The following is a 23,302-nucleotide window of genomic DNA, read 5'->3' on the forward strand; positions in this document are numbered from 1 at the left end:
TTCGCGTGACTGTCACTGACTTTATGCAACTCTTACAAGATGGAAAGATCAACAGTAGTTTCATATGAATGCACATTCGAGTAGTGCACGTCACACTTATATGAGGGTGAGCTTATGGGTAAGAAAACGAGTCAGCCTTTGCTTGACCTTAAGTCGTGGAGCAGCTCTCGTTGTATGCGTACACGGTGCGCATCTTAGCGTAGGTAGAGCACGTAAGTAAGAGCGTATGGTGCTTATTCGAGTAGAAAGGATCGCAACGCGCTGATCCAGATAAATGAGCGTGTGGTCAGGCAACTAAGACTGGCGTATAACGCCATACACTGACAGTTTGTCTGCGCAACGTCGTCCTGTAACTCCCACGACGTGAGTGCACACCCGCTTACTTGTGTGTAAGTGCGGCTGTATGTGTGAGTAAACGCACATATATACATGTATATAATACATGCGATAGGGTTATCCTCTCTACGATTTTACTTGCTCGTGAGCCCGGGGCGTATCAATCACCTACGACCATCAGTCATTTTGTGCGGCCAAGGTACCGTCTTAATAAAAATGATTTTATCTTGCCTATAATGTTGAGAAAAAAAATAAGAAAAATTATTCAGTCTTGCTCGTACAGCCCTTGATTGGGCTGGTGTAATAAAATATATAAATTCAATTAAGACTTGAAAAATTCCCCGAGCGTGCGTTAAACTTTTTTTCAACGTAGCGGGTTCAATACCTATTATAATAGATGTCTGCGTTTGAGTGAATATAGAGTCCTGCGTATCATAGAAAATCGAGAGATGATTAATTGCCGGACCTACGGTAAATCGAAAAAACGAGCGATTGTTTGTTTATAGGTAACTGATAGCTGATACGTAGAGTTTTTTACGTGGCAGTTTGTTTGCTCTTTGCCAGGAATAAAATGGGTTTGTTTTCTGTGGACGACATACAGACCGTTTTTTTTCTTACCGCGAATAAAGCAAGACTGATGATGCAGACACGACCTTATGATATTGATTTACTATTATAACATTCATTTGTCACTGTAAAGATAAAATGTTAATTAATTTTTTGTTTTTTTTTTTACAGGTAAACATATGAATGCAAACAGCTCCATTACTACTCTTCTAAATATCAAGGGCAGAGATCGTAAGCAAATGAAATAGCAATCGAGATTCATAAAAATCCATACTTTTTCCTAGATTTTAAACATTTTATTTTAATTTTAAAAATTATTTGCATTCTCGTACGTCCTCAAAATTCCTAAAACAAATGATTGTATTTCGAGTTTCTGTTTCTTTTTTTTTTTATTCACGAAGAGAGTTGTACAGTGACTCGAGTTTTAAGACATGAAAGAAAATCGACAATTGTCGATAGGCCAGCCCGGGAAAGGGATTTCTCACAAAGCTCGGTGTGCTTCGTTACTTTTAACTGACTTTCAACCGTTAATTCTATCAAAAAGTTAGACCTGGATACTGCTACTGCTGCCCTCCATTCCTCTTTTCTCCATCTTTATTTCTCTTTCACGTCGAAAGCTCCTCCGCCTTACTCTTGGCAAGTGAGCCCTAGAGCCTTTTTAGTCCCCTCTCCTCTTTTTCCTTAAGTTTTCTTTCTCTCACATTATATATAGCACCGGCTAAAGCAAGCGCAACTTTGAGCCTGTATGAGTCGGTGTGTTTTTAAAAGCGTCACGTTGAGGTGAAATTATTTCAGAGCTCGCACTTTTCATCGCCTCTCCAATACGTGCTAGACTGTTATTTTCAACCCTCCGCCGCGAATTATTGTTTGACTTTCTAAATGCGTCGTACCATAAAAAATTTACTCGATTACTCCTATCCCCATCGTTGAATGTTTTTACATTGTTGATTTTTCCGGGAGAGAAAAATTTAATGCTCCGCGTGCCTTACTTCAGCTACTAAGGTAAAGGGTTGTTTGAGAATTTATGAGACCTGTTTAGTATTTTTGTCGTTATGCCACTTAGTTTCTTAATAATAAGCACCATTCGTTATAAAATCGTCGTTACTTTTATTCTGTTCCACTCTTTATTGTTTGATCGTGCGATCCTTGGCCTAGTCATTCGGTCGCAATGCAGAAATTAGTTCCGAGCTCCAATCAAAGTCTGCTCATTCGCAGACTTTTCCCCTCGCTTTAAGTAAGTGCGAATCAAATCATAAAGCTAGATGGCATCGTCACTGTGCCTCACAAAGTTCAAATTAAATATATTCAACGCAATAGCGCGCGCGCCCCCCGACTGCATCATTCCAGCGTGCAGAGAGGAGCGGTAAACAAAACGTAACATCAGCCCCATCACGGAGTTGCGGGCGTAACAAAGGAAAATTAACGAATCGCGAAATTCGTCACGGTTCAACCCCCTTCTTGCGCGCGCGCGGATAATATGTATTGCGCACACGGCGAATAAAGACGTTTCAAGCAATAGCGCAACTCAATTATCACTCGACGTGCCTTTATATTGTGCTGCGCACTATACGCCGGGGCTCTTGATAAATTCCTTCTCGCTCACTGCTGGCGCGCAAACGATTCGTCGCGCTCAAAGGGTGGCCTCTTATATGCGAAGCGCACAGTGTTGTGTATCTGTGCGATATGCGTGTGTGCACGAAGATGCGTCTCATAAAATTTGATATTATCATGGGCCTTCGAGATTATCATTGTGCTTTTTGGTGCATGCTTGTGCGTGACACGATAATAAAGACATTTTTTTCATATCTGAAACCGATAAATTACGCAAAATACATGGAATCGACTCACCTAACCTAGAATCACTTGGGTTACTTGAAATTATTTGAATTCATTTTTTCGCATTTGCTCGAGTAAGACAAGCGTAATCTACCAAAAATTGAAACTGAATGGAAAATTTTTTCAAGATTCTCCCAGCGTGAAAAATCGTCCGTATAAACCTGACGCGTTCGAGTGAACGCGCTCGCTCATACGTCGCTTTATACTCACCTCCTTCTGCTTACCTCCCTTTCTGCCCGTATACACATTTGAGAGCCATTAGGAATGAAATGAGATGTCTTTACGAGCATAAAGAGTCATCAAGAAAGGGTGGTAGGTGAGCGAGCAGCTCCTTGCTTTTTATGCATTTCTCGTCTATTGTTGTGTGGTGCATAATTATAGCTCGAGCTTTTACCGCTGGAAGCTTTTGTCACACTGGTTTGGCGTAGTTCGCGTATCGTATGCACAATTTTTCCTAAATATTTACTTTTACTGAAACCAACCCCTCTGGTACTTCAAAATTTGATATTTGAAAGTATTGGAAAACTTTCTCAGGTTTGTTGAGTGTTTATTTTTCATAAGAAAATAGCTACAATATTTTTCACTCAAAGAAAATGAACATAAATCTAGAAAAACCATTTGCACATTGACTTAAATTAAATGCGCCGAATACGACTAGGACATTGACGTCAAGTACTCTGAAAATTTCAGAGCACCAGCGGGAATGTTTAATTAAACGGAACCAGACAAATTGAAACTCCGCGATGGTCCAATGTCTATTGCTTGGCTTTTTATTTTTCTCCACTATTTCTTCCTCATTTCCGCTTATCTCTTTGATATATTTGATATCGTTGTCGTATTTTTCTTCTATCGCATTCGACGAGCTTCGAGCGACATTTTTCAATTTTTTTTAGGTCTATCTGGACAAAGCGAGGCATTTCGATTACCTCGTCCCCCCGATGCGCATCGCATGAATAACTTGTTTTTTTAATCTGAGTCGAGATCGGTGTCCAAGTAATTATACACGTTCGATGCCATTTCACTGGTAAAATTAACTGAGCGCAACACAGTCGAACTTGCAAGCGTCCAAAAGTTATACGTCGCTTTTCTGCCGGTATACATAGGTGTGGCAGCAGCTCGCCTACTTGCTATAGCTTACTACGTGCGCGCGAGCGTGCTATTAATTTTCCGTGCTTATGTATGACGCGTGCGTTGCTCTATCGTCTACGCGAACCTCCGACGAAGCAGCTCGAACTTGTATAGCGTACACGTCTTTGACGATAACGTCCAGCCTAGCTTAGCCCGTTCGTGTAAATCATTCTCCGAGCAGCTTTCTCGGCTATATCATCCGTGTACGCGTATATATAGTGCGCGTTGCGTACGTATTTCTGTATTGATCGATATTTGTCCAACGAGCTGTGTGTTCTACTGTACAAGTTGCCGTTGCACGATTGCGAGAGACGAATGTCTGGATTTTCGTGAATTCCTGAATGTGTCGTATGCGTACTCGAAATTGATCGTCTCGAATTTCGTTAACTTGGCACCGCGTGCATTGCTACATACACATACACGGGGAAAGAAGTACCCGTTGCCCCGTACTCGGAATTGTACTCGGTCGTGAAGAAAGTTCGACACACGGGGTGAAAAGACAAAGGGTTCTTTCCATTCGATCCTATCAATCATACTCGATATAGCGAGAGCTTTTGACGCGTAAACTCGATGATTTTATTAGAATTCATCGACACCCGAGATGGGCTTTACGGGCCGTTACGTAACTTTCAACGTGCTTCGATTACAGAATACAGATCACTCGATATTTGGCACCTTTTTCCATAAAGCCAACAATGTTACAAAGCAAGCCAAGTGTCGACGTGGCTGTGTATGTGTGAAGCGAATACAGATATGTATATTGAATCGAGTGCGCAATGCACGCGCTGTAAATCAATGCTTCCTGCAGACAAGCACGCACACAGCGCAGGTGGGTCTGCTGGCGTGAATGCATACGCATACACAATCCAGCAAGCAAATATACGTATATTCACGTGCACACAGACCCACGACGAACATATAACTGCGCAAGCTTCAGTCGTGTGTACCGAGTCCGATAGCACCGGGGACTATTCTGCTGCTTGACCCGCATCATCTGTTTGGGTTTACAGTACGAGTGAGCGCATCTCTCTCTCTGTATACGTGTCAATAATATAATTATTGCACCAAAGTTGCGATAAGACGTGAGCTCGAATCGGCCCTTTGTATCAGCCCTTCGATAATCGCTCATTCTATCCCGTAAAATTACGGCAAACCTCACCCCAGAAATGAACCCGAATGAGAATTAACATTTTCCTGCGTGCCAAAGCTAATAGAACTTTTAAAGCTCTCTACGTAGTTGTATTGATTTGCGGAAGATTAAGCGAATAAAATTTAGCTCCCGGGAACGATCGAATCATCTCAAGATTCGCAAAATCGGCATGCACGGGCTGTGTACTCATGTGGTTTCGAGTTAATAGTTGCTTAGTAGTATGTACGCGCGCGTTAGGTATCACCTTTGACCATCAGGCCGTACTTGGAAACCTCATTATCGAGCTCGCCTGATCCTCTATGAACTACTAGCTCAACTCCTAATACTATAGCACGCGCGGGCCGGTAAGGCGAGTGCACGCGCGCAAGCGGCTACAGCAGTTGTCCTACAACTAACATGGTCAGATATACACGCACAAACGCCCTTCGGAAACTCCATTACACACGGCGCACACGTACGATTATGTATGGATGTAGCAACATGTTTATTATGGACGATACACGGCGACGCCTGATGAATTGGATTCATTGCATTAGTAGCTTGATCGCAGACTTCGAGCGCGCTTAGAAGTGACTTTATTTGCTACCAACTACTACAATTTTGTACATTCTCTCAGTTTTTCTGGGCACAGATTAAAGTTGCTTCGAGGAATAGCATGGCAAAAATTTTTTAAAGATTTTGTCTCGGCAAATGGCAGTGAATTGCTTATTCTCCGAGGAGAATGTAATCTACATATTATAAAGTACGACACACCGTCGAATGCGGCTGATATAGTCCGCCTCGCGTTGTTTGTGCATATCATAGCAGTAACAAACATAGTGGCATACTCTACAGTATACTCCATATCACGCATCTGGTAAATAATACATGTACGTGCTCGTGGAGCTTGCATTGTGCTCTGCGCCATATTTTAACTGCTACTGCTGTGCTTGACTACCGAAATTGCCTAATAAGACTGTATTATCGTTTCTGATTTTGCCTCGAAACTTGCTTGTTTTCTCAGTGTTTCGAGGTTACCCGCCTCAGTTCTCTGTATGTATTCTTGCTTGAGGAAATATGACATGCTTTCAATCCGCTGGTTTCAGACTAGAGTTAATTCGTCAAAAAGTAGACATATCTGTTACGACTCTGGAACTTTTTCTGGTTATGCTTCGATTTTTTAAAGTCATAATTGTACGCAAACGCAGGAATATTTTACAAATTTTTGATGACTTTTACAACTATTTTCATGAATTTGGAAAAACTTTCCGAGTTGACAGGTGGTTTCAACAATGAGAAAATCCGTCAAAACTTTTTCCTTCAAGATGGTGAAAAACATCCTGGAATTATTATGCGACATGCTATAAGTTATTTTTTTCAACCCACCTGACGAAAGATATTAAAGGCGTGTCTACTTAATCTTTCATTTCTTTCTGACGCAAAAAGCTGATGTCGATCAATTCAGCAACAGTAAGAGACAGAATTCCGTAAAGTAGGAAGTCGATAGCCGCTGGCAGTCGTCGCTCGCGCATCGAAGACAGAAAAAAAAGTTCGATCGTCCGAAAGGCAAATTCGATTTGCGCTTGTCATGATAAAGCTTCGCTATCAAAACAAAATTGCGCGAAAAAAGTAAAATCATTTTCACAACGTTATTCTGTAATATGCAAAACAATTGAGTGAAATATTCAACATCACAAGAAATAAAAGAATTCTGAAAGTTAAAAAGAACATTGAACTTTTGATAATCGTAAAAAATAATTTCTCATGGAAATAAACTTCAATATAGCAACATTTCTTGAAAGCTTTTAAACTCACATAAATTACACAATTTGAATAAAAATTTAAAAATTGAAAAATAAACGTTAACACTTTGTTTGATCCCGAAAGAAACGTTGTTATGCAAATTCTAAATAGAACTTCATCAAAAATGTCGATCAAAAACGGAAATTCGTATACTTCGTAAAGTAAAGAGAAAGCCTTCGAGATTTCATAACAGCTACTAGTATCAAATTTCGCCGCAGGTCAAATCAGATTTTAAACAGATAGGAGAATTAATTTCCGCTGCCTTCGTTCCTCGCACTTTTTCTCGTGGCCACCTCCCCGACACCTATTCCCTCGTAAATTTTCATCCCCACAAACAATTTTTTGTTCTTCCCTATACTGCTTCTAGCAGAACTCTTCTACGAAGTGAAAAATGAAGATGCTGCAGAATAATAGAATTTACGAGAGTAATATGTACAAAAAAGTTTTCTTAAAACTTGCTAGAAGATTAAAACTCTTAATAAATGAATTAAATAGCCATCAGGACTCGTATGATAAGAATAATATATTATCTGAGTAAGGAAACTGTACCTGCATCGTTTGTTCAGAGAATTTTTTCAAACAAGCATGTTAATATATTAATGTGTACTGCGCCGTGGATAACTTAAAAAAGACGCGTAATTTTTTATATCTTCTTCACTCCAAGTGCGGCATCAGCGTGTATATACACAATGCCGCTGCAGACAGATCATTGCGATGAGTTTTCAACTACAGAACTGGAGAAGGACGGTGCATTGTAAAGCTCGAGGTCCTTTGTTTCTGCGTTATTGTTATGTGCGTGTCAGTACGAAATACGCGCGTTCCTTTTCACTAGTCCCTAGCTTTTCTTTTCGCGTCACCTCCGTCTCGTTTCTTCCTCGTATCATTTTTTTTTCGTTGTGGTTGCGGTAACTATTTTGTATACATAACCCTAGCAAATGGCCTTTTTGCATTTGCATGGAAATTCACTGAAGGTTCAGCGGTCTTTAACGCGTCGTGTATAAAAACATTTACCTTTGTCTTACGACATGCATAAGTAAAATTTGCACGTGACGATGACGAGACTTTCTCAAAAAAATTATCTAAGTAGTTTCTCATCGGGCTTAAAAGCTGCTTGAAACTTTTTCCATCTTTGTAATCCAACGTTTACTCTTATTTTCTTTTTGCATCAGCTCAAATTGTCCTGCGTTAAGTCACACTAGATAGGAAAAAGATTCTCGCAGGAAACAGCCGAAAACGTAATCGCTTACGAAACTTTTCTCGCTAGATCAAGGATTTTCTTATCGTTTTTTGCCGCAGTATTTAGGAAATAAATAACACGTGAAATGGCTAACGTGTAATCGTGCAGTCTGTTTACGAATAAAAAGTGGGAAAAATTGACTTGAATAAAAATTTAATTTAATTTTTAAATAATTTATCGAACTTTTCGATGAATGCCGCACGAGTATACTTGAGGCATATTTTTTTAGTGAACTTGAAAATGTTAGTCTTGTGATTCCATGCCAGTTTGCCTGCAAGGAAACTTTCACAGGAAAGGTGAATTTTGTTAGCTCTGCTGACATGAACGTTATCGTAAAAAGTGTCAAACAAAGTTGGCTTTAGCTTATAGGCGACTCAATAGAGAGCATCGCTACGAAAATGTGTAAGATATTAATTGATGACGAAATCATAAGAAAAGCCCCTAAAAATAAATAAAAGAGGCTGTTTTCGTGGTAAAAATTTAAGAATGAAATATGAAACAGAAAACGTCTAAAAATTCCAGTTGTAGTCGGCTGACTTAACATGTTTGAAGTTGAAATTTTAGGAACATTCTTCTTCATATCTTGAACAAATATGAAAATTACATGTCTTTACTGTGTGGTGGACAAAAAATTTCATTAGAGCGCTGTCTCTCTGCTGTACCAACTTGTTTACATGTGTACGCACAGTCGCAACACACAATATATTCTTATCCGTGTATGCGGAGCCGTATACGTAGGAGTAGTAGTGAAAGAAACTCGCCAGCTTTTTTATCCATATTCCATCTGCGAACGACGACCAAGACTCGAGTTTCTTATTTTTCTCTTTTTGCCTTTTGTACACTCTACCCGCGCTGCGGCCTGCATGCGCTTTTCCTTTTTTCCCCCCTATATATCTACATCTCTCAACTTTGCCGCGGCTAGCGGCAGCATCTTCTTGACTCTGTCTCATTTTTTGCGCTCGTCTTTCTGCTTGTCTTCTCTTCGCTTTTGCCTCTATATTAAACGTATAGAAGGAGTCACCTCGACGCCACCGAACGCTGCGCCTTGACATCAAATTCTATGCCGTGGAAGGGAAAACATCGTGCAATGACTAGAAGCTCTTTTCGTCGAGACTAGCACATATAGAGAACACCTTCGAACTCGTTCGGAACTCTCTCTTAGCATTTGCAAAACGCTAAACCTTAGCAAAATGGAATATCGATCGTCGTCATAATGTTACTGGCGCTGCCGTTTTTGCTTCTTGTTTTTTCGGCTTCATGTGAACTGCACACTAACTTTAATCTTAACTTTTTTACACATTTTGCGTTCTTTATATACCGGGCTAGATGCTTTTTGTAGCTCTCTCGTGTGTTATCGAATTTGCATGATATTTAAATTTTAATGAATTTTCAAAGATAATTTTCGTTCTATTTATCGTTGGGATTCGGGACTCCAATGATTTACCCTTCGAGAATTTTTTTACGGTTTCCACGCTAAGAGATCATAAAGAAGCAAAAGCACAACATCGATGCGGTAAAGCGAAAGAGCGAAGCAGGAAAAAGTGTGTAAAATTAACGATCCTACAGTGGCAGTAATTGAATACAGCGCTGCGCTGGAGGAATAACGCAACGCGGAAACGATGGCAGGACGCGCGCGACGAACGTCGCAAAGAGCAATATATATCGAAGAGCCACATAATAATCGACGACGCGTGGACTCGTCTCGAGGGAAATTTTCTCTGAGCAGTCGCGCCTATAGAATTTCGATTGCTGTCTAGCCCACTCGATATACGAAAGATGTATCAAAACCGAAAATGGAAAAATATTGTGATTATTATTACACTTGTTGAGGATTTTTCCTAGAAATAAAACAACGACGGGTCGCATTCGTTTTATCATGATTGTGGAATCTCGGAACTTAGGTGCAACACGCTGGTGGAGTTGAGAGGTCGGTACCTCCTCATAGTAAAATGCACAGGACAAAAGCTTGCCGAGAACAGGAGATTGATACAAGCTTTTGCCATTAAGTCTTATGCACGGGGCCATAATTTACATTAAGCTCATATCCGGCTGAGGTGGCCGGGGTTATCAACGGGTGGCGAACTGCATAATTCTGGCTCCTGCTCGTAAACTCGATGCCAGCAGAGGCGCGCGAGTTCACATATCAAATAATACGCGCACCGGCGGAAAGGCTTATATAATATGCGGTAGCGGACTCGTGCGCGCGGCGCGGCCTCCTGTTATATGAGCTTTATGACGAGTGTGCTTTGCGGTATTCATCGCTGACAACGATGACGTTGGTCACGTAGAGATTCCTGCCATCCGCCGGTGGTGGTCTTCTTGTTGCTAAACATTGATTTATCGATTTATCGATTGAAGCGTTCATAATGTAAATAGCAACAAAATATGCTGCAAGTTCGTTTTGAAAAAGTCATTTGTTTATCATTGTGCTTTGTTTTCTAGCATCATTTTGACTATTGCTCCTCGTGTTTATTAGTTGTTTACATCATCGTGACTAAATGCTCGAGTCAAGGGCCCTAAACGTCAGCAACTTGCGTAGGTTAATTTTCGCGACTAACTGAGGCTGCCTGAAGTTTTCGAGAAGTAGTTTTGATGAAATCATTATTATGTTAGTGTAATCAGAGTATTTCAGTTCAGTAACACAATCATTTATATTGTAATGTTTCTGATGAATCTTCGAAAGTTTTAACGGCTTTATAGGGATCAAGACTCACTAAGAATAACTACTGAATGTTCCGATACTGATGTTTGCTGTGGCGTGAAATATTTATTCGGCTCAATTTTCTCCATATGCTCAAGACCAAAATTACCAAATCCAATTCTTGAAAGCAGAAACTCGCACTGAGATAAACTTTGCATACGTGACTTTGCGTTTGCTGCTCATATGCGCACGTAGGTTGCCGTAGATAATAATTACCTATATATGCACTTGCAGACTGGAGCACGATTGTGAAATTTCCCTAATTTTACGGCTAGTGCGGCTAACTTTGACACATCTATGCGCATACAGAACGGTATAAATTCTAAAACTTTAAAATAGTAGTTTCCTTTGAGAAGCCTCTTTTAAACTTGTTAAAGTTTCATACTACTGTTTGTCGATTGGAGTCGTTAATACGCACGTTTTTTTTCTTTTTCAATTTCTTTTGTATGCACAAAAAATCTGCACAATATGTACTCTTGTCCATACAAATACCCCTGATCATAGCATAAATTGTCCAGAATCGATTGATAATTACAAACTTATATAATGTTAATAAGGTAAACCAATATTTTTTCCAAGTATTAAATTACATTCATTGTAATCTTGAGCATTAGCCACAACAAATATACGTTTATGCACTTGATTAACATTTCAAGTTTATTTTCTCATTCTGTAGGGAACATTTTTCATTAGTTTTGTGTCTAGTATCTTTATCCTTCTTTCTCTCACGAAGCTGAAGTGGTACTGTTTCCTCAAGTAATTACTTTCCTTAGTGTGCTGAAAACAGTTTACGTTTCGCATGTAAATAAGTTCTGCTAAGATTGATGAGGAAACTTCTGTAGCAAATTCTTTTTCTACCCACAAAAAAGAAGAAAATCTTCAAGAGATAGCGAGAGAAGGAAAAAGAGTAGAACACAATTTTTAAAATATTTGATGGAAAATATATTGAACAAATGTTGTATTCATGCGAAAAATACTCATTCAGCTCATAAGGAATAATAACCAATGCAAATATCGTGTGTACCCATATACTTAAACTAAATACTTGATTAAAAGTACGCCGATTGTAAATTTTTAAATAAACATATCTAGCGACTTATACTCCTCTTGTACATTATACCCGTAGTGAGAGTCTCCTGAGAAGTACATAGTGCTCGCATAGGGAGCAATTGTAATTCAAATCTAGCTGGGGATTTCTTCAAAGAGTACACGTTCGCACTTGGTCTCATACAAAAATGAAAAGTTTTCCGTTTGAATAACGTGCTCTTGAGTATCTGCGAGGTCGAGGGATTTAAAGTATATAATTGCACTTTTTTTGTTAATTTTCGAACGTATTTAAATGCGTGTCAGGACTATTTCTTTATTGAGTAAAATGTTGTCCTTCATAAGTATTTTGAAAATGGCACTACTTCGGCATGCTTGTTGACATTTGGTGATAAGAAAATCAAAATTCGAATTGAAATTAATCGGCTCGTTTCACCTAACAATACACATTATTTTTGTACACGTATTTGCAATGTCATTCTGCAATCTGATACATCTCTATTGCTTTGCGTCCAGTATTAAAATTTAACGACTGACTCGACAAATAAAAAAACCGAATGGTAGTACTATCTGAGGTGATATTTCATATTGAAAGGTCTGACAGGCTCGTAGATTTGTTGTCAGACACGACTCAGAACTTTGAAATGTATTCACGTTGAAAAGATCACTCTTGTAGTTGGAATGAGAGGCTGAAATATATGTGGCTATTGTATTTGTTTCGCTCACGCATAATATCGATTTAAGTCTACAATGCATACGCTGGCACTTGTAAACTGAGATAAGGTGCATTTTATCAGGACAAATCATTTTTCATGCAATTTGCATACTCACGCGTGAAAAATAATTTCACCTTTGAAAATGAAAATTTTTTCGATAAATATATTATTTTCTCGAATTACGTGAGAAAACAGATCTGTTTCGCTCGTAAATGGCATTGTTATCCTCGTGTACTGGCACTCAGCGCAAGATCCCAGTTATTTGGTATGCGATTGCCAAGAGTAAAGCCTTTAGTGCAGATTTTGCCGTGCAATTACGAAGGAACAGGAAAACGTGGGCTGCTTTAGTGAGTTATGGTTTCGGATGGTCATCTGCTCCTGCGTGCGACCCTAGAGAGCCGAAACACTAATTTCGCGCTACACTGCTGCTCGTAATTTCAACTTGAATCTCGGTTGTTGTTGCTGGTATTTTACACGTACACATGTGCGGCTAGCAAGGCCGATCTTTTTTAAACAGGCTAAACTCCCTACGAATTTGAAGATTTTATTTTTCGATGTTTTTCTATTTGGAATGCATACAGTTGGCGTTGAGCTCTCGTAGTTTCTGCAAACTTCTGTAGTTTAAGTTCAAAACAAATCAAGAAATTGTAGCTATAATTAGCCTTGGCAGATTGCCATTTATATTTATTTTTAGAGATTTTTGGCATTACCACCCAAAAAACATGTGGGTTAATTAAATAATATTGAATGACTCTTCTTCCATGAACTTTGACTCAAAATTTTTATTAATTGAATTATTCGGCATAACAATAAAATAATTGTTATGATATCTATAGCAACGTGGAAATATCACTTTCCAGCTACCATACATTGTTGAATAAACTGTCGTTCAAAATGATCGATTTTCTAAGCTATACCTATTCCACAAAGTGTTCTATCAATCTCTCACATAAGCTATTTTCTTTTCGCCAGAGCAATATTACACTTAACGTGTAGGTGTGCACTTTGTGCAGGTAAAATAACGTATGGCGAAACTTTCTTATCCATGGAATTACTATGGGGAGAAGGTGTCGCTTTTTCATCATCTTGAGGTATCTTTGTCCAAGCTGTTATACAACGTATACACATAATCAAGTCCTTTGCTGCCGAGAAAGATTATTGCGGCTTTTCCAGTTATTAAAAGCTTCATGAATATTCTCACTTATATTTTAAGAGTCTTTGCTAATAATTTTATGTATGGAAAAAAACGAAATATCAAAACAAAATGAAAACGATACCGAAATGAAGAAGAAAGAGTTGAGTTCCTGTTTTATACTAATCTATAAAAAAGCTCTTCAAAGTTATATTCATTTTTCCATGATAAGATAAGTTTCTGACTTTGCAGTATGCGCTGAGCGTCTTACAGCTTCGCCAGCGTTACTTGGTCGATTGAACGTGCAGCACGCACCTATGGACGATAATCGGTCCCAAAAGAGTAGCCTTTACTCTTGAGGGACGCGGAGTTTCGCGATTATACGCGAGCGTTACCGAGACGCGGACGATACAGCTTCGTCGGCAACGAGCAAGAAACGATCACTTGGATAAAAAAACGTCTTGTTTTATGTATCGCTCGTGCACTATGAAGAAGATTAAAATCTAATCAAATCGACTCGTGATATTAATAGTTTAATGCTGGCTCATTCTTGTCGAGAAAATAAATGTCAAGCGAAGACTTATTTGATGGATCATCGGTGGTATAAAAAAGTAGCTGACATAATATTACTTAGTAGATGGGTACAGGTTGCGATGTGCGATGTGCATCAGACTATAAACCGCAAATATCTGCGTGCAATTCCGCAGTTCGCGCATACATACGTTCAATGTCGTCGCTTCACTGCAACTATCTAGACTCACTCGACGGATAATGCTCTGTCGTTGACGTCTACTACTCAATGTCCTCTTCACGCCCCTCTCTTTCTCTCTCACTTGCTCGTTGCTTCTCGTTCTCTCTCTCTCTCTCTCTCTCTCTCTCTCTTTCGCTGGCTTTCTTAACCCCGTGAAAACGTCGCTCTTGGGCAAATATTTGTTGAGCTTATGTAACTTGCATAGAACTCCGAGCTCTACTGCTATGCTATTATGTGCGTACGCCCTTTTGTATGTATTGTCAAAGTGTTGATAATGTCTCCTCTAGCATGCATATCTCTGGAAACGTTAATATCTCTCCTTTAATTTGCCAATAAACAAACATAAAGTTATTTTTATTTATTATTTTTTACTCAACTATAAAAAATCGGGATAGTCTGTGAAAAAATAGTGAGCTAGCGTGATAATTATAGTAACATAGACTCTTTAGAGACAGATATTCAATTTGAATTAGAAAAAAAATTATTATAAAGGAATTGTTTATAAAAATATGCTTCAAGAAATTTTTTGAAACGATCACAGCTCTCCATCAAAAATATCCTTAATGTCAGCAGCAGTTGTTTCTATTTTTATGGAAACAATGAAAACCGCAAGTGGCAAAACACATCTGAAAATAAAAGTTGGAAAATTTACATTAAATTGTCATCGCCCAATGCAGAGAATAATTTGAAAATATAAAACTTGTATAATTCAAGAAAATTATGTATAAAGCGATTGGAGTCGACTATACAATTAATAATATAACTTATTGCTTAGCTGTTTGCAACTGTATATAGTATATGATCTGTAAAGTTCAATTTTTCAAATTTATTCCTGCGCCTTTGGCATCATGTTAATTCGCTGCACAACGGGATGCGTTGCGTTGCGCTCGATGAAAAAATGTTATTCCGCACAGTCTTGAGAGAACAAGCATAAGGTCGCAACAATCTACAGCTTGGAATAATCTACAGGGATTTTTGCGGAAATTAAATTGAAAAGTTGAAGACGGCTATTGCTTGTGGGATTATATTTTATATTGGACACCTTATCACTCGGCACCCCCGGGCTTTCTGAGTACTCAGTGAGCGGTAGCCAATGTGCCTCGGAGTGTTTTTCCTTCCTCGTGTCTAGTTTGCTGTTTCCGTAACGGAATGTAGCCCCGCGATCTTCGGTCTCTTTTTCTTGGCAAGTATGACTTACGTAACTTGACCACTGTTATGTGGCAAACCAATGAATCAAGAAAAATATCTTTTGATAAATTACAAATTCTTTGGATATTAACACAGCGATAAACACGCTTCCGACAGTTTGAAATCTCACTCTGATTTTTCAATTAAATGACGCTATATTTCATGCGGGCATACATAAGTGAGATGATCTGGCCTCACACGAAGTTCAAATGTATAATTGCCATCGCTTTGTGTGCAGCTTCGCGACACAATCGTTGCATACGTTACACTGCACGGACATACGCGCACGTGTTCATCTATAATACAGAGAGCGAGAAAGAGCGCGCGTACTACACGGACTCTTGAACGGTGTCACCGGAAAGTAACAGCTCGAGAGCCTTGCACACTACGGCCGGTGCGTCCGGAGAGCTCCATACTGAAAAGAGAAGAAACGAACTCGACGGGCAAACTCAACGCACTTTGATGACTCGCGTGTCGCACTGGCCAAGTAGTTGGCAAATATAAACCCGTTAATGTTCCCTGTATGTCTCTTTATATATGCACCTGAACCTTGCCCATGCAACAGCTTTGATGCTGCTGGCAAGATTATGTTTTTTAAAAATATTTTTAGATTGCGATTTAATCTTAAAAACTTCGAAAAAAAATTATTTTAAACTTCATTGAAACCAAGATAGCTACTTACGCTTCTATAACTAGTTAATTGTTTGCGAGAGAATTACGAGCTCGACAAATCCTACTTCTTGTGCTGCGGGCTTTTCAAGGTATATTAATTCAAATCTTTAGAGAAGCTTCAAATGTCTTGATTGTGTTCGCATACCTTCGCCACTCGACGTTACCCACATACCTGAAAATTTAAAGCAAACGCAATTACGTTGAAATGTTTATGTTTCCTTTGCGGCATTCGTATGAGTGAGTAGTAGTACGTGGAGTACTGTCAAACGTAATGTTATTACACTGTAATGTAAAATTCTTGAAAAGCATAGTTTTATAATGTATTTTTAAAAAATGTATCATAATATCGCTCTAAACTTGATTATGTCAGAATTTATTTATGTAATTATAGTCATTTCAAAAGAAAAGCATTTTGAAATCTATAATTTTTTTTTAATGTTATTGGTCTGGTGTGCAAGTAGACATAAAAAACTAAGGATAAAATCCAATCGATGTCTCCGCTTGTTTTCCACCAACGGTGGAATTCTGATCTCATGTATAAAACTATTTTATGTGTGGTTTTTATTATTATGGTAATACCCTTCAAAGTGGCTGTTAGTGTCTACTTGCTGTTTCGCCCTATCTTCTGATACGAGCTAAAATTGTAATTTTGTCTGTCCCAAGAGAACAACGACAAAAAAAGTCATTTTGTTTTCGTGGTTAGTTGACATGTGTTGTTTACATAGTATGAATATTGTCTCGAACGAGCGAATACTATTTCTTTCAAATAAATTTTTCTAGGAATTCATTGATAAAAACTATAGTAAAAGTGTGGACTTAAGCAATTGCTTGTGAAAGAAAGACATTTTTCCGATTTTATCAAATGAGTATTTCTACAATTACATCAGGAATTGCGTGTACACATTTCTAGGTATTTTCAATATTGATCCTTGCAATTGTTTCTAAGAAATTCGCAATAAGATAGAAGGTGCAATAAATAATTGTGTCTATCAATCTTGGTTTTGCATTTTATCCAACGTTTTCGCGCAGGTTTACTTTTCGTTCAAGAAATAGCATTTGCAATAAGATTATAAAGCGTAGATGATTACATTATAACCATTTGGACTTTTTTCTCGCCTTGCATCGTAAACTTAGCAATTGAATATCTCTTTTAAAGATGAAAATTCTTGACTCATAATAGAAAAAAAATGATCAGTCATTCAAAAAAAAACTTCGGAACAGACTACAGGAAAAAATTGATAGTAAATGCATTGGAGCCAATGAAGTAGGAAAGTATTTGAACTGGATAGTACAAAATAGTTATTTTGAGATTGTTGATAGTAAATAAAATTTTGCAAAGTTTCGAAAAAAATAAAGAATCACATTCATCTACATGTAGACTGGTTATGAGTTTTCTTTGTATACAAAAAAATCATACAACAGCTGCAAGCGACAAAACTGCATACCCTTTGAGCGGAAAGTTTAATGACCAGTGAAGAAGATAAGCTATAGAAGTGACGCGCCGGAAGCGTGAACATTATATATGTATATGTCAGTATAGTAGTATGTATGCACACACATGTGCTTCTTCGTGAAACCCTTGACGCGTATGCAATCGTCATTCTTTGCTGCACAGCGAGGTGTAAATAAATGCATAAGCGTGATCATGACTCTTGCAAATGCTCCAAGAGTCATTTGACATGTGCATGCTGAAGTAGTTCAATATTTTTTAGTCATTTTAGATCTGTACCGTAACATTTCATGTCATAACTATATAGCTCTGTGATGCATCGTCACTGTGATCATGGGCATCGAGCTCTTTGATGAAAAACTTATAAAATTTTTCCACCTTAAGTTTAAAATTGGAATCATCCTTCAAAACTGAATCTACTGAGATTAGCTAACGACTTATATACCAAGAGAGTAAAAAAATTATTACGTGAAATTAAGTGATTCATTATTTTTTGTAAATGTTACATTTAGGAAGCTCAATTGAATATTGAATAAAAAAGAATTTTTTTATGTTACTTTATTACGAAACTCCTTTTTGCTCCTTTACTCTAAATGACCTACTTGGTAACATTCCAAAATAAAATTTCTGTTTAAAAGATGAAAAAAAAACTGTAGAATTCATCTGTGCAACCTACTCACATACAAACTTCAATAATTTTTTTATCATTTTAAATAATACAAAAACGTTAAGTTGTTCATTTGCAATACATTTCTAAGAGTAAAATAATCTTTGTTATTTTACATAATTTATTATACGTCATTTCAGTGTATCAAGCACACGGTCTTGCAGATGAAATACAAAGAAGAATTCCTCCCTCTTCATTCTCGTAGTACTGTACCTTTAAAGCATCATCTGTATACGTAAAAAAAGGAAGAAAAATAAGATATCAAGCTGCTCATTAGAAGCGAGAAGACTGTATCGCTGCTGCAGCATCCTGATGCGAAGGGGGTTGTTTCACGTCGCGGTTTTGTTGTTGCGTTTTTTCTGCCATTCCGTTCGCCCCCGAACATCCTTCATGTTCAGTCTGTATACATACAGCAGTAAACAGAGCATAGAAAAAGAACGAACAGCACGTAAAACGTCGAGCCGGCTAACCGTTTTGGCCTCACGTATGGAAATACGAGGTGCTTTTTTCTGCAGAATTTTCGTATCGGCAAAGGGGTTACTTGATTTTCCCAACAATTTTTAGACGTGAATTCGTTTTCCAATTGTTTCATTACCCATTGTTTTGCTGATACTTTTAAATACAAAATAAGGCATAAGTAATAACAAAAAAATGCGATCGTAGTGTAAGAATAAAGTGGGAAAAATCTCGTAATGTATACCCATTTTTTATTCCATGCTTTAGCTTTCGAGCCTTCTTTACTTTCTTTCATTTGCCTCGTGTAAATTAAAATAAGTACTCGCGCGCTAGTGGGGTTTTCAGAATTGTGCGAGTGAAAGTAATTATGATTTGTTAAGTGTTTTCTTCTTTCGATATTATAATATATACAGTAGAAACGCGTTAAAGCATGCAACATTTCCCTTAAAATAAAGTTTGCTCGCTGGTTGGGCAAGTTTTTTTTCCAGAAAAATAGACGCAAGTCGAGCGCCACCCTCCTGCCGAATGATAAATGAACTTTCTATGCAAAACGAGATTTTCTCCTGCTCAAAACAAATAATGCCATTGTACTATTATCCGAACGAGCTTGCACTCGAATTAAAGCGTGCTTGTCTTTTTATATGTTCAGAGTAAATTACCGCTATCAGAAAACGATGATTATTTTTCAAACCGATAACCCGCACTTCTACGGGTTGTTTTTAGAAAAATTCCATTGAATTCATTCATTGCATTCTCACAGACACAGAGCAACGATGAGTATTAGTTTACATAAAAAAGAGTGTACCCTCGAGGACTCCATACATGCACGCAGGCACCCGTGTATTGTAGTAAAGCCAATTGCATTTCTCTTCGGTGAAAAGAACAATAGACTGCAGGTGGTGCACGTATATGCATACAACCCTCTGCATATATATCCGAACGTAACGAGCTGGAGACGTACTAACAGCTCCTGTTTGATGCGGATCGAGAGACGTTCATTGCCGCTATAGTCTCTGTTATTGTTTATTGAGTTCTGTTGCCGCGTAAAACAACACAAACAATGTTATGTTATGTTTTTAAGTATTTTTCTCTTATTAATTTATTAAATCGATCTTATTTTTATCTAAGACTTTGACATACCGTCAAGATTTTGAAGTACATTTCCAAGTATGATTACGTGCAACAAAGCATCATAGATTTAATGTAAAGCTTGCGTTGCGTACCTTGCGTATATCGCGCTAGTAGTGCTCTCATAACGAGCTTTATTGCAGTGGCCCGAGACAATATCTCGCAAGGTACACGCATCTGAAGAACGAAATAAGCTGCTTTCAGTTCGCCTATTTTAACGATCGACAATGAAGCAACGTAGAGATTAAACTGCATGCTTTATTAGTCTTATTTTATTTATAAAGTCAAGTGCAACTCGTATAAACGGTTAATTTACACTGCATTACGATTTAATCTGTAATAAAAATAAGCTTACATATTAGAATTATCATTAAAAATCATCAAAAAAGTCAATAGTTTTTATTCTCAAGGGAAAAGAACAGGCAAAAATTCACTGACAAACAAACGTTTTGACCAATTCAATTAATTTATAATTAATTCTTAGAAATGAATTATGAAGATTCAAATCGATAATTACAAATACCTGCACATGACACTTCATGAAATAGAAATTCATTGCTATAGATTTAAGTCATTTACAAATTCAATCAGATCTCCATGGAATTTATCAAAAGGAGTGGGAAACAATTAAATCCAAGTGTTAATTAAAAATTTTAATTAAATTTTAACTGTTGCATGAAAATTTAAAATGTTTCACTTACAAAAATACGATATTTCATTATTCAAATTTTCACATTTTGAAATTTTAAAGCTTTTGTACCTTAGAGTTATGCCATATGAATTTGTAAAACATCTCTTTAGATTAGGATGATTTGGGACAACTTTTTAACCGAATGAATAATTCGTATGATGAACTTTAAAATTCTTCGCAGTGGTGTAATAAAGAAGAGTTTCACGAGAATAAACTATGCAAATGACTATACGCTAAACCTTTCTAGGGCGAAAGCTTTTTTATGAAATACACATGCTAGCTAGCGGGCGACGAAATTTTATGAGGCAGTTGAAAGTAATGCAACTACTCGGCTATACGTTTCGCATTTAACAGCTGGAGATTTGAAACTTGCGCCGAAAGATACGTGGGGCCAAGCGCAAAACTCCTACTTTATGCTGATGATTTTTGCAAATGGATTATATTTTAGTTTGGCGAAAAAGTAAACTTTCATATTTAATGCTTGTTTTTGCGTACACATCACATGATTTTTAAAAATAAGATTAATTACTGGTCGCACTGAAAATTGCACTTAAACTTGTCAAATATAACTATATAGAGCCTGTTATATATATAAAAGGAATTAATCAAGACGGAAAACTCTTAAAACTTTTATACCCGTGCAAGTTCATTCAAAAAGTTGTTCTTGGAGAGAATGAAATTCACAAGGTGCAATTTATTACTTGATAAAGTAGAACCTCACGACTTCGATACGAGTGTCTTGGAATGGGTCCGGGCTATGAAATCTTTGACTTCCGGTTTTTTTTAGTAGAATAAAAAAGACCCGGTTATTATAAAGTATCAAATAATTCTTACGAAATGATGTTTCTAACTGAATAGTTATCTGAAAATATGGAAGAAGTCTATAAAACCCTTATATTCCGATGATTTTCGTTGCTTTTGGCTGCGGCATTCTTTAATCATAAGCTTGTACAAGTTTCCTACCTCAGTTTCATCTGAATTCGCTACGATTTTTTCTCTACACTTTTTCCACAAGAGCTCTAAGAGACGAAGAACTTTGCGCAAAGTAATCTCATCGCCAGTAGCACCACTGCTCGTTGTTCTATCTAGTCTTATTTTAGCATCTAATGGATGGTTCTTCAGGGATGACTCCGACCGCAGCGTCACTGCAAAAGCCAAGTGGTACTTGTGCCACTGATATATATATTACCGAGTAAAAAAAAATCATCACCGGAGCATTGTTAAACTGCATCGGTGTAAAGTGACTCTCTTGAGCTTAATTACGATTCATGATCTACTTAGAAAAAGAATTCTGAACTATAATTTTTTCATACTGATTTCAAAGAAAATACTGAATTCCGCTACTTTTCTTTCTAATTCGATATTTATTCTTCAATAATTTTTCAGTGATGTGATTTTTATACTTCTTGAAAACGTGAAAGACCCAAAGCTTTTTGGGCACGTCACGTATCATCGGCTTAAATCGCATACGGGATGGTCTATAGCATTGAGAAATATAACTTGAGCCATAAAAATATCTACATGTACGTATGTGTGTATGAACTCACTTAAAGGATGTGTGCAAGAACAATTTTGTACGATAAATCATTGATTTGTATGCAAATAAAATTTACATTGAATTTTCAACTTTTCAAATGCCATGAAAGGAAATGCTCTATATACAAAAAACTTGTCTCTTGTTACTGTGTTTCTTTTATGTTGTGTGTTCGGAAAAAAGTACATTCAATCTTAATATTATTCAAAAAAATATCTCTGGAGACTCTGTAAAATATGAGGTTATCGATAAATTTAAAGCACGTTCCATTCCTATCAATGCTTAATGGCGATAATATACTTTCTTTAACTCAATTTAAATGTCATCATCGGGGAGCTTAAATCCATTTAAACTCTCACAGCTATATCTGCGTCATCAGTTGCAGACATTAAACGACTAACAGAATCAGTAAATCTAATCATTTTGTAAATTCAATTTTTTATTATTAACTATTTTCATGAGATGCCTTAATTTAATTTGAAAATTAAATTTAAACATGGAATGGTGACATTTTTTAAACGATGATCAGTTGAAATTTATGAGATTATTTTCAAACAAAAGCGTTAAAAATTTCTCGTTTATTTTCAACGTTATAAATCTTTTTTTTTCAAATCTGTTATAGTCCAGAAATTCGCGCGTAAGAAAAATTCAGTGGCAAATTCGGCAACATCTCTCGAAGGAGTTGATTTAGCGGTATAGAACCGGCCCTTAATCTCTGCGGAGAGCTGTGTATGAGAGAGGTGAAAGATCTGAGAATTACCAAGCGAGTTTTGAGTCCCATGTAACATTGTGCTTGTAGGTGCTCGATTCGAAACGCGTTACCACGACCTAAGATTTCCTTGCTTCACTATATACGTCCGTTTTATTGCTTCTCCACCGAGAGTTGCTCTCGCTCTCTCTCACTCGTTCCTAGTGTTCTCTCTTGACTCGCAAGGCGCATTATCTGCTACTTGAAACTCGGGTGCAGCTGAATTATTGACCGAACTTACTTCTCCTGTCTCGAACCGTTTGAACTGTTGCTTTTCCGAAATTAGATTTGCTTCTAAAGTTTTAACGACTTGGTATAACTAAGTAACATACAAACACCATATGCAATAAAAAGTTTTTCAACTTCGTACGCGTCATTTGTATAAACG

General features: G+C 37.5%; 1 protein-coding gene across 4 annotated transcripts in view; it reads left to right on the top strand.

The window, feature by feature from the left end:
• Positions 1 to 23,302, top strand: part of LOC106652599 (fasciclin-3-like) — a 210,316-nt gene that overhangs the window by 173,157 nt on the left and 13,857 nt on the right. The window contains exon 2 of one of the 4 annotated variants that reach the window (XM_014371651.2): positions 1,075 to 1,134. The exons of the other annotated variants lie outside the window; for them this stretch is intronic. Coding sequence (XP_014227137.1) covers positions 1,083 to 1,134 — 52 coding nt within the window. The 5' untranslated portion in view covers positions 1,075 to 1,082. The remainder of the gene's footprint in view (positions 1 to 1,074; positions 1,135 to 23,302) is intronic. 4 annotated transcript variants of the gene reach the window in all.

Source organism: Trichogramma pretiosum, unplaced genomic scaffold, assembly GCF_000599845.2.
Source record: "Trichogramma pretiosum strain Unisexual culture from Peru unplaced genomic scaffold, Tpre_2.0 scaffold26, whole genome shotgun sequence".
NCBI classification, from domain to species: Eukaryota; Metazoa; Arthropoda; class Insecta; order Hymenoptera; family Trichogrammatidae; genus Trichogramma; species Trichogramma pretiosum.